The sequence below is a fragment of the Dromiciops gliroides genome, chromosome 3 (genome assembly GCF_019393635.1).
Source record: "Dromiciops gliroides isolate mDroGli1 chromosome 3, mDroGli1.pri, whole genome shotgun sequence".
Lineage (NCBI taxonomy): Eukaryota > Metazoa > Chordata > Mammalia > Microbiotheria > Microbiotheriidae > Dromiciops > Dromiciops gliroides.
The window spans coordinates 664,918,460-664,931,172 of NC_057863.1; the positions used below are offsets into that span (position 1 = coordinate 664,918,460).

At 38.1% G+C, this 12,713-nt stretch overlaps 1 protein-coding gene and 1 pseudogene across 4 annotated transcripts in view; both read right to left on the reverse strand.

Moving 5' to 3' along the window:
- The window catches only part of LOC122751838, a 66,728-nt pseudogene that overhangs the window by 22,909 nt on the left and 31,106 nt on the right, over positions 1 to 12,713 (reverse strand).
- The window catches only part of LOC122751841 (zinc finger protein 345-like), a 58,576-nt gene continuing 48,013 nt past the window's right edge, over positions 2,151 to 12,713 (reverse strand). For all 4 annotated transcript variants that reach the window (XM_043999031.1, XM_043999032.1, XM_043999029.1 and 1 more), the window contains one exon: positions 2,151 to 6,491. In XM_043999031.1, the coding sequence (XP_043854966.1) occupies positions 3,988 to 6,491 (2,504 nt within the window). In that variant the 3' untranslated portion in view covers positions 2,151 to 3,987. The remainder of the gene's footprint in view (positions 6,492 to 12,713) is intronic.

A 12,713-nucleotide genomic window follows, 5' to 3' on the forward strand; every position in this document is an offset into this window, starting at 1 on the left:
TGTGCTTCTGACAAGCTCAGGGCCAAGCCAGCTTGCTGGACCTTCCCCCTGGGAAATAAAGTGTCTCTACTAATATCTTTTTTTCTTTTGGTGAGGCAATTGGGTTTAAGCGACTTGCCCAGGCTCACACAGCTAGTAAGTGTCAAGTGTCTGAGGCCAGATTTGAACTCAGGTCCTCTTGAATCCAGGGCCGGCACTTTATCCACTGTGCCACCTAGTTGCTCCTTCCTAATAATATCCTGAGAAATCCCCACTTCTGAAGACTTCTCCAAGCCCTCTTATAGGACCTTGATTCTGCTAGTTATGTTCTATTTTTCATGTATATAGTTTGCTTTATACAGATTTGTACAACGGTTGTCTCCCTTAGAGGATTAGGGCAAAATAAGATAGACAATAGAATAAATATCATTGGAAGGGAATGGGATGGAGGGAAATAGTTATGATTTACTACAAGGTGAAAACATATGGTACTTACTCTGCTAGGCTATTGTGAAGAAAATTCTGTCAAGTTCAAGTTACTATATAAAAATTATGATGAACAGGATGCTATCAGAAAAACCTGGAAAGACCCACATGAACTGAAGCAGAGAGAAATGTACTATATACAAAATGACAGTATTAGTGTAAGATGATCTACTGGGAAGCATGCGGTTATTTTCAGCAAGGCAATGGTCCAATATAACTCTGAAGAACTTAGGAAAATTGCAGTACATCTACAGAGAAAGAACTGATGGTAACTGAAAACAGACTGAAACACATTTTTTGACAATTCTTTAATATGAAGTTTTGTTCTTATTTGTCTTCACTAACAACCTAGATAAGGTAGAATTGTTTGTCATGACTACTCATGTATAATTTATGTTAAATTTTTTGGGTTCTTGGGGCAGGTGTGGGAGAGGAGGGAGGAAGAGAAGTTGGAACACAAAAAACCAAATTGATGTCAAAATTTGCTTTTACATGTACTTTGGGAAATGAAAGTGTAAAATAAAAAATTTAAAAAGGAGAAAATAAAATAAATTCAGTTCCAGTTAAAACTTTTAAAAATTAAAATTTTTTTTAAAAAAACCCATTTATCAAATAAGGATGACTTGTATTCTTATAGATGTGACAAAGTTCTTTATGAATTGTAGCTATGAAGCCTTTTTAAAACACATGATTATATCTGTAGATGCAGAAAAGGCTTTTGGCAAAATACAAAATGCATTCTAAAAAAAAGGAGGTGATGGCATAGTTAGAAATGGATTTTTCTTTAAACTGATAGCAATCAACCAGAAAACCGGAAGCACACATTATAATGGGAATAAGGTCAGGATAAGATGAGGAATGAGACACGGATGCCCATGTGACACTGTACTCAAGCTTAAGTGGGAATAAATTATTTGAAGATTGCCCAAGACTGGGTGGGATAGTTAAATTTCAGCTGCAGGCCCTCAGAGCTGATTGCCACCCTCAGGAATACCACTCTTCGAAATGGTCATATATAAGCCATGAACTGCAGCTAATTGTCTTTTGTCTAAGAGACAAAACTGAAATAGGAATGCTGGCATTACTAATAAAATGATTTACCCTTTCACCCAGTAATACCACGAGTAAGTCTGGATCCCAAAGAGATCAGAGAAAAAGGAAACGATTTACAGCAACTCTCTTTGTGCTGGCAAAGAATTGGAAATTGAGGGGCTGCCCATCAATTGGGGAATGACTAGACAAGTTGTGGTATATGAATGTAATGGAATATTATTGTGTTGTAAGAAATGATGAGCAGGCAGATTTCAGAAAAACCTGGAAAAAGTTAAGTGGACTGATGCTGAGTGAAGTGTGCAGAACGAGAACATTGTACACAGAAACAGCAACATTGTGTGATGATCAACTGTAATAGAGGAACCACTTCTCAGCAGTGCAGTGATCCAAGACAATTCCAAAGAAGTCATGACAGAAAATGTTCTCCACATGTGGAAAAAAGAATTGGATTCTGAATGCAAATTGAACCAGACTGTTTCTACTTCTTGGCTTTTATGTTTCTTTTCTGAAGTTTTTCCCTTGTGTTTTCATTCTTCTTTCACTATATGACCAATGCAGAAATATGTTTCATGTGATTGTACAAATATAACCTATATTAGGTTACTTTCTGTCTTGGGGAGGGGGAAGGAAAGGGAAGAAAGGAGAAAAATGTGAAACTAAAAATCTTATGAAAACCAATGTGGAAAACTCTCTTTACATATAACTTGAAAATAATAAAATAATTTTATAACTAATAAAATGATTAGATTACCCAGTAATTATGTCTCTCAAACCTTTCTAAATGTCACAGAAGGAAGATGCATCCACCTCCAGAGAAAGAACTGAACATCAGAAGAGTCCATTGAACAGAAAGGAAATAAATTCTTTATGTATTGGCTGAGTTGATTTCAGGAAATTCAGGCTTTTCACTGGAAGACCAAATACTGAAGCTGAGGCTTAAATACTTTGGCAACCTACTCATCCCCAAAGACCCTCATGTTGGGAAAGACTGAAGGCAAAAGGAAAAGGGACTGCGGGGGATAAGACTGATAGATAGTGTCATGGAAGCAATGAACAAGACCCTGGAAAGACTTTGGGAGATTGTAGAGACAGAAGATTCTGGAGTGCTTTGGACAAGGGGTCACAAAAGGCCTGACATGACTGAACAGCAAAAACAATGTATTCACCATCCCACTCAGCACAGCCCCTTGTTCAAATCTTTCCATCCCTTCTTAAATGTTCTATAGCTTTCCTCCTGCCACCTTCTTCACCGAGCACCTTGACATTGGCTACAAAGCTCCCTCTTCTCCACTCTTCATCTCCTATCAGTTTTCTTCTCAATTTTCTCCTCTTTCATGTCTGCCTCATACCAAGTGATGGCCCATTGCCTTGAAAAGGCAAACCCTATTATATCCACTGGTGGCCACATTCTATCCTGCCTTCTCCAGCACACTCACCACCCATTCATCCCATTCTCTTACCAGGAATTTTTATAGCAGGAAAAAGCAGGAAACACAGTGATTACCAATTAATTGGAGAATGGCTGAAGAAGGGATAAGTATATGAATGTCACAAAATGTAGAATTTCAGAAAATTCATTACATTTATAGGGTTTTATAAATAGGGTGAAATTTGGGATGTTAAATGAGGTCTCTTATTGGAAGGTCTAATGAAGTCTGTGTTGCAACAAAAGACCTTCCCTTGGTATTTAGATCTCTAAGATTTCTCTCCAGCATGATTGCCCCAAATGACAGAAAAGTATGAGCTGTAGGTGAAACCCTTCCCACAACCACTCCTTTTATACACCTTCATTCCAGTATCAATGTTGTTGTCTAATCATCACCCTCCCTGAGACAAATGCCCTTCAGCATATTCATTAAGTCTTTTCTCCACAGTGAATCCTCTGAAATAAAATATATCTGACTGCAATCCTTCTCACAATGAGTTGATATAGAACTGCTCAGAAAACTGAATTGTCTTGGGTAGCTAGGTAGGGCAGTGGATAAAGCACCGGCCCTGGATTCAGAAGGACCTGAGTTCAAATCCAGCCTCAGACACTAGACACTTACTAGCTGTGTGACCCTGGGCAAGTCACTTAACCTTACAATTTTGAACAAGCTCTAAATGAAAACTGGCTGCCTTTCTTCATTTATAATAGGGATAGGATTTCTATATAATATGAATGCTCAGATAGGAATTAAGTGATGATTATTGCCTGAAGCTTTTACCACGTTGATTATATTCCTAAAATTTCTCTCCAGTGTGAATTTTCTGATGTTTAGCAAGTTTAGAGCTACTTGTGAAAGCCTTTCCACACTGATTACATACATACAGTTTCTCTCCACAGTGGATTATTTAATGCTTAGCAAGACTGGAACTATGTACAAAAGCCATTCCACACCAATCATAAGGTTACTCTCCATTGTGCATCCTCTGATGTGGAACAGGATTGGAGCTCTTTGTGAAAGTCTTTCTACACTGATTACATGCCTAAGATTTCTTTCCAGTGTGGATTTTCTGATGTTTAGCAAGTTTAGAGCTCCATGTGAAAGTCTTTCCACACTGTTTACATTCATAAGGTTTCTCTCCAGTGTGGATTCTCTGATGGTCAACAAGATTGGATCTTTGTGTGAAAGTCTTTCCACACTGAATACATTCATAAGGTTTCTCCCCATTGTGTATTCTCTGATGCTTAACAAGACTGTAACTCTCTGTGAAAGTCTTTCCACACTGATTACATTCATAAGGTTTCTCTCCAGTGTGGATTCGCTGATGCTTAGCAAGACTGGAACTATGTACAAAAGCCATTCCACACTGACCACATTCATAAGGTTTCTCTCCAGTGTGCATTCTCTGATGTACAAGAAGATGGGAGCTTTGTATGAAAGTCTTTCCACACTGATTACATTCATAAGGTTTCTCCCCAGTGTGAATTCTCTGATGTCTACCAAGACTGGAACTGTCTGAGAAAGTCTTCCCACACTGATTACATTCAAAAGGTTTTTCTCCAGTGTGGATTCTCTGATGTCTACTAAGATAGGAGCTGTGTGTGAAAGTCTTTCCACACTGATTACATTCATAAGGTTTCTCTCCAGTGTGGATTCTCTGATGTTCGGCAAGTTTAGAGCTCCTTCTGAAAGTCTTTCCACACTGTTTACATTCATAAGGCTTCTCTCCAGTGTGGATTCTCTGATGTCTACCAAGATAAGAGCTGTGTGTGAACGTCTTTCCACACTGATTACATACATAGGGTTTCTCCCCAGTGTGAATTCTCTGATGTGCAGCAAGATTGGAACTCTCTGAGAAAGTCTTTCCACACTGATTACATACATAGGGTTTTTCCCCGGTGTGGATTTTCTGATGTCTACCCAGACTGGAACTCTCTGTGAAAGTCTTTCCACACTGATTACATACATAGGGTTTCTCCCCAGTGTGGATTCTTTGATGTTCAGCAAGTTTAGAGCTTCTTGTAAAAGTCTTTCCACACTGATTACATTCATAAGGTTTCTCTCCAGCGTGGATTCTCTGATGTTCAGCAAGTTTACAGCTCTTTGTGAAAGCCTTTCCACACTGATTACATACATAAGGTTTCTCTCTAGTGTGGATTCTCTGATGCTTAGCAAGTTTAGAGCTCCATGTGAAAGTCTTTCCACACTGTTTACATTCATAAGGTTTCTCTCCAGTGTGGATTCTCTGATGGTCAACAAGATTGGACCTTTGTGTGAAAGTCTTTCCACATTGATTACATTCATAAGGTTTCTCCCCAGTGTGTATTCTCTGATGCTTAACAAGACTGTAACTCTCTGTGAAAGTTTTTCCACACTGATTACATTCATAAGGTTTCTCTCCAGTGTGGATTCGCTGATGCTTAGCAAGACTGGAACTATGTACAAAAGTCATTCCACACTGACCACATTCATAAGGTTTCTCTCCAGTGTGCATTCTCTGATGTGCAAGAAGATGGGAGCTTTGTATGAAAGTCTTTCCACACTGATTACATTCATAAGGTTTCTCCCCAGTGTGGATTCTCTGATGTCTACCAAAACTGGAACTGTCTGAGAAAGTCTTCCCACACTGATTACATTCAAAAGGTTTCTCTCCAGTGTGGATTCTCTGATGTCTACTAAGATAGGAGCTGTGTGTGAAAGTCTTTCCACACTGATTACATTCATAAGGTTTCTCTCCAGTGTGGATTCTCTGATGTTCGGCAAGTTTAGAGCTCCTTCTGAAAGTCTTTCCACACTTATTACATTCATAAAGCTTCTCTCCAGTGTGGATTCTTTGATGTACAATAAGACTGGAAGTCTTTCCACATTGATAACATTTATAAAATTTTTTTCCAATGTGAATCTTCTGATGCCTAATAAAATCCAAGTTCCAATCAATGGCATTTCCACAGTGATGACATGTATATCTTTTCATTATAGGGTATAAACTGGGATGGCAAGGAAGAGATGAGTGATGGTTTATGCTTGTTTCAAATTCCTTATATTCAACAGGCTCCTCTGTAATGTGAGATTTCTGAAGAGTATTGAGCTTAGAGTCCTGACTGAAGGCTTTCCCACCTTTTTTACTTCCATAAAGCATTTCTCCAATATGACTTTTCTGATTTCTAATGACATCAGAATTCAAATTCATGGCCATTTCCAGATGATTCCCTTGATACATCTGCATTTCAAGAGATTTCTCCTGAGCCTTAAAAGCCTCTAGTTGTTTAGGAAAGCATTTACTATCTTCACTGTCCTGAAAAGAGTCATTCCATGAGGTCATTCTCTTACTGTTAGCTAGAATTTTAGACTGTATGAATCTATTTCTAATTTCATCAACCTCACAGATTCTTTTTGGATTTTTATCCACCTTGATATTAGAGTCACAAATTTCTCTAAGACTGAAGGTACAGGCACCATTACTCTCAAATCTCTGCTGGCCAAATTCTTCCATAAGAATGCTCACCATTGTAGTCATATCCTTCACTTCAAATCTGGTCTCTCCACCTGAAGAAAACAATAATGTATTAACAGAAAGACACATACTCCTAAATACAGGTTATTTTTTTTTCTGGTGGCATAATGAAAACTGATTTGTATTCTACTTTTGCAGTCAAAATGAAGTTTTCAGGGGCAGCTAGGTAATGCAATGGATAGAGCACTGGCCCTGGATTCAGGAGGACCTGAGTTCAAATCCAGCCTCAGACACTTGACACTAGCTGTGTGACCCTGGGCAAGTCACTTAACCCTCACTGCCCCTCCAAAAAAATAAAAAATAAAAAGTAGAGTTTTCAAATTAAAATCAGCGGCAGTTATCTTTGAAAATATCTGCAAGATGTCTTATTTTATTTTGTCAATAGAAATTTCTTTTCCAATTCTGTGTAATAGCTTTGTTTGGTTGGGTTTTTTTTGGTTTTTTGGTTTTTTTTAGGCAACGGGGGTTAAGTGACTTGACCACGGTCACACAGCAAGTAAATGTCAAGTGTCTGAGGCTGGATTTGAACTCAGGTACTCCTGAGTCCAGGGCCGGTGCTTTAACCACTGCACCATCTAGCTGCCCCTAATTTTTTTGTTTGGTTGGTTTTTTTTTTGTGTGTAATAGCTTTGAACATTCACTTCCCATTCAATTTTGAGTTTCAAACTTTTTCTCCCTCATTCCTTTTCCTTCCCCTCCCCAAGATAGCAAACAATCTGATATAGCTTATGCATGTGGAACCATGTAAACCCATTTCCACAATAATCATATTGTGAAAGAAAATATAAGACAAAAGGGAAAAAAGAGAAAAAAAACCAGACGAGTGAAAAAAGTATGCCACAATCTCCATTCAGAGTCCATAGTTTTTTTCTGTGGATGTGGTTAGCATTTTTCATCACAAGGCCTTTCAAGTTGTTGTGGTCACAGTATTGCTGATGGGAGAAAATAATGGATTTTGTAACCTTTCCCCCCCACCGTTTGAGGAAATTAAGACTGATTGGATTGACTTTGCTGATTGACTCACTTGAAGGAGACTTGATTGAAACCATATTTACCTGAGAGCCTGGACCTCAGGGGGTGTGTTCTCTGAACTCTGACCGTGGCACCTTCTGCTCATGGACTGCCTTCAAGTCCAGTGAACCAATGGACTTGGGTGATGCTAGCCAATTATCTTGACAGTGTGTCAAGACCACCTTCTCCTCCAAACCCAGAGGGAGCTTCCACACTCATTTATTCTCTCTCAGGTGACCTTGGTGGCAGAGCATTTGGAGGAAGAAGCAGGCCAGGCTGAGCTCTATTCTCTCCTCTAGGCTAGCTAGCCTTTCCTATCTTTCAGGGCAAAGTGCTCTATCTTTACTAATATCTAATATACTTTAATAAATGCTTAATGCCCCCAAACTGGTGCTAAAGATTCTAATTTATAAGTAGCAATACATTAGAAACCCCACCTAATTTTCCCCAAACTTGGGACAGAAATAAGGTAACCACATTTAATTTTACACACCACACTGAGAAGAGCTAAGAATTTTTCATAGATGACCATAGGTGGTGATAATTATGTGTACAGAGTTCTCCTGGCTCTGTTCGTTCTACTCAGCATCAATTCTTATTAAGTCTTTCCAGGATTTTCTCCCTACTCAACATTTCATAGAGCACAATACTATTTCATTATATTCCTATAGAATAACTTGTTCATTCATTCCCCAATTGATGGGTATTGCCTCAGTTTCCAGTTATTTGCAACCAAAAAAAGCAATTATAACTATTTTTGTAAACATAGGTCTTTTTTTTTTTTTAGAGGCAATGGGGGTTAAGTGATTTGCCCAGGGTCACACAGCTAGTAAATGTCAAGTGTCTGAGGTTGGATTTGAACTCAGGTACTCCTGACTCCAGGGCTGGTGCTTTATCCAGTACACCACCTAGCTGTCCCAACATAGGTCTTTTTTACAATATTAATACTCATTTATTTATCCCAGTTACATGTAAAGATAGTTTTACAATTTGTTTCTATAAGATTTTGAGTAACATATTTTCCCTACCTCCTCCCCAAGACAGAAAGCAATCTGATATAGGTTATATATACACCATCACATTAAACATTTCTACATTAGTTAAATGGTAAAAGAATCTTAAAAAAGGAAAAAAAAGTAGAAATAGTATGGTTCAATCTACAGATTCCACAATTCTTTTTTTTCTGGATGTGAAGAACATTTTCCATGATGAGTCCTTTGGAATTGTCTTGGCTCATTGTATTGCTGAGAAAAACTAAGTCTATGACATTGGTCATCATATAATGTTGCTTTTAATGTATAGTGTTCTCCTGGTTCTGCTCACTTCACTCAGCATTGATCTACGTAAGTCTTTCCAGGTTTTCCTGAAATTTGCCCAGTCATCATTTCTTTTAGAATACTATTTGGTTCCATTCATATACTACAGCTTGTTCAACCATTCCCCAATTGCTGGACTTACTTCAATTTCAAATTACTTGCAATGGCAAAAAAAAAAAAAAAAGCGCAGCTATATTTATGTACATGTAGGTCTTTTTTAATGATCTCTTTGGGTACAGACATAGTAGTGGGATTACTAGATCAAAGAGTATGTAGTTTTATTGCTCTTTGGGCATAGTTACAAACTGCTCTGCAGAAGGGTTGAATCACAACTCCACCAAGTCATTAGTGTTCCAATTTTCCCACTTCCCCCACATTTATCATCGTCCTTTTCTGTCATATTATCCAATCTGATAAGTGTCAGGTGGTACTAGAAAGTTTTCATTTTCATCTCTACATACATGAGTTACAGCATTTCTTCATATGACTCTGGGTAGCTTTGATTTCTGAATCTGAAAACTGCCTGTTCATTTTCTTTGACCATTGATAAATTGGGGAATGGCTTGACTTCTTATAAATTTTTTCTTTTGTTTTTTGGTGAGGCAATTGAGGTTAAGTGACTTGCCCAGGGTCACACAGCTAGTAAATGTTAAGTGTCTGAGGCCGGATTTGAACTCAGGTCCTCCTGAATCCAGGGCCAGTGCTCTATCCACTGTGCCACCTAACTGCCCGAGTTCTTATAAATTTGACTCAGTTCTCTCTATATCTATATTTGTGAAATAAGGGCTTTAACAGAAACACTTGCTATAAAAATTATTTCCCATCTTTCTTCTTAATCTCTTTCCAAAGCCTTTATTTATTTATTTATTGGGGGCGGGGGACAATGAGGGTTAACTAAATTGCCATGGGTCACACAGCTAGTAAGTGTCATGTGTCTGAGTGTCTCTCTGCTGTAATTGTGTCTGAGGCCGGATTTGAACTCAGGTCCTCCTGAATCCAGGGCTGGTGTTTTACCCAATGAGCCACCTAGCTGCCCCCTCCAAAGCCCTTTATTACGTGTTATTTTTATTGCATCATGACCTGAAAAGAATGCATTTAATATTATTTCCTTTCTGCATTTGATGGTAAGCTTTTTTTAATACCCTAAAACATGATCAATTTTTGTATAGATGTCATGCACCACTGAGAAAAGGTATATTCCCTTTGTATCCTCATTCATTTTTCTCCAGAGGTCTAGCATATCTAAGTTTTCTAAAATTCTATTCACTTCCTTAACGTCTTTCTTATTTATTTTGTAGTTACATTTATCTAATTTTTAGAGGGAGAGCATGAGTTTCCCTCACTACTATAGTTTTATTCTCCATTTCTAACTGTAACTCCCTCAACTTCTCGTCCAAGTATTTAGATACAATTTGGTTTAGGTGTTTAGCATTCAAAGTACTTCATTGTCTACAGTAACTTTAAGCAAGATGAACTTTCCTTCCTTGTCTCTTTTAATTAGAAATATTTTTGCTTTTTCTAAGATGAGAATTGGTACCTCTGCTTTTTTTTTTAACTTTAGCTAAAGTATAATATATTCTGTTTGTCTCTCTCTGCTTTAATTGTGTTTCCTGTAAACACATTGTGGGATTTTGGTGTTTAATCTATTCTGCTATTTGCTTCATTTAATGGAGAGTTCATCCTATTCACAATTCAGTTATTAAATGTCTATTTACTACATCCTATTTTTCCCTCCTGTTCATACTTTTCTCTATACTTCCACCCTGTCTCCCCCCTCAACAGTAATCCTGACTGTAGCTCCTTGCTATTTGAATGGTTTCTTTCTGTCTGCTTGCAGTATTTTCTCCTTGACTTGATATTTCTGGAATTTGGCTATAATATCGCTTGGAATTTCAATTCTGGGATCTATTTCAGGATGAGATCAGTAGATTCTTCAACAACTATTTCATCTTCAGGTTCTAGGATGTCAAGGTAGTTTTGCTTGATAATTTCTTGAAAAATGTTGTCCACACTCTTTTTATGATCATGCCTTTCAGGTAATTCAATAACAATTAAATGATCTCTCCTGGATCTATTTCCCAAGTCAGTTGTTTTCCAATGAGATAGTTTACATTTTCTTCTATTTTTAAAATTTTGACTGGTTTTTGTTTGTTTGTTTTGTTTTTTGTTTTTCTTTGCGGGGCAATGAGGGTTATATGACTTGCCCAGGGTCACAGAGCTAGTAAGTATCAAGTGTCTGAGGCCATATTTGAACTCAGGTCCTCCTGAATCCAGGGCCAGTGCTTTATCTACTGCGCCACCTAGGTACCCCTGAAAAAGAACTATTTGTACAAAAATATTTATAGCAGCTCTTTAGCTGGTGGCTAAAAATTGGAAATCAAAGGTATGCCCATCAATTGGACAATGGCTAAAAAAGCTGTGATTTTAATTGAATATTGAGTTACAATAAATCACAAGAAAGATGATTTCAGAAAGACCTTGAAAAACTTATATGAACTGATGGGCAGAACCAGGAGAACATTGTGCAGTGACATTGATAATATTCGATGAAGAACTGTGAATGACAACTATTCTCAGCAATACAATGATCCAAAACAATCCCAAGGAATAATGAGGAAACACACCATTCACCTCCAAAGACAGAGCTGATATTGACTGAACACAAATTGAAGCATGCTACTTTTGTAACATTTTTTTTTCTTTTGAATTTTACTATACAAAATGACTAAATATGGTAATGTTTTCCTAATTACACATGTATAACTTATATATGATTGCTTTCTGACTCTGGGAAGGGGTAGAGAAGAAGGGGTAGGGAAGGAGGGATAGAATGTGGAATTCAAACCTTTAAATAAAAATGATTATTGAAAATTATTTATTAGGGGGCAGCTAGGTGGCTCAGTGGATAAAACACTGGACCTGGGTTCAGGAGGACCTGAGTTCAAATCCAGCCTCAGACACTTGACACTAACTGTGTGATCCTGGGCAAGTCACTTAACCCCCATTGCCCTGAAAAAAAGAAAAAAAAAAAGATTTATTGGCACCTTAGGCAGTAAAGAATTGCCAAGGTTTATTTCTAACATAAATCCCTGCATACTGATTTCCAACCATCATGATTATGCATACAATTGTGTTATTTAAAAAGATCTTTGCTTGGAGTCAATGCTTCAAGTCTCCCACCAATCCACTTAATTCCCCACCCAGGTGTCAAATTCATCTACTATAGGGCACTTCTCATCATGTCACTGCCCACTCAATAAACACTCTTCCTATTGGCTCCCTTTTTCCAGGATCAAAAGCCTCTGCTTGGATCATAAAACTCCGTATCATCAATCACCCCCTCTCCTATTTTCCCAACTTGTTTCACCTTCCTTTCCCTCCACATGAGTGAGAATCAGTGGCACATGTTTCTTTCTTGACCAGCAACATCTCCTGACTCCATGTCCTCTCCGGCTGCCCCTCGTGCTTGCTCTGGCTTCCCTGAAGTCCTGCCTAAAACTCCTTCTACAATAAGTCTCCTCCAGTCTTCCTTATCCTTCGGGCCATCCCTCTCTTTCATAGCTCCAATTTATCCCTGAATATAGAGTTTGTAGATAGTTATTTACATGTTGTCTTCCCCATTAGACTAAACTCCTAGACAGCAAGGCTTATCCTTTGCCATTCTTTGTATTCCTCATGCTTAGCATAATATCTGGAACATAGTAGGTGCTTAATAAATGTGTATTGACTGGAATAAAGCCTAGGAATTACTCTCAGCCCATGTGAGATGCTTTCAGGAGAGATCTATGCCTCAGAGTTCAAAATGATGACTTCTTATAGCATCCAAGTTTTATCACTGCTGGGGAATTGAAAGGCCAAGCAGTTTGACTTGCTTCCCTGTATTACAGATGAGGAAACTGGGGCTCAGAGGATCAGTTGTTTGCCCAG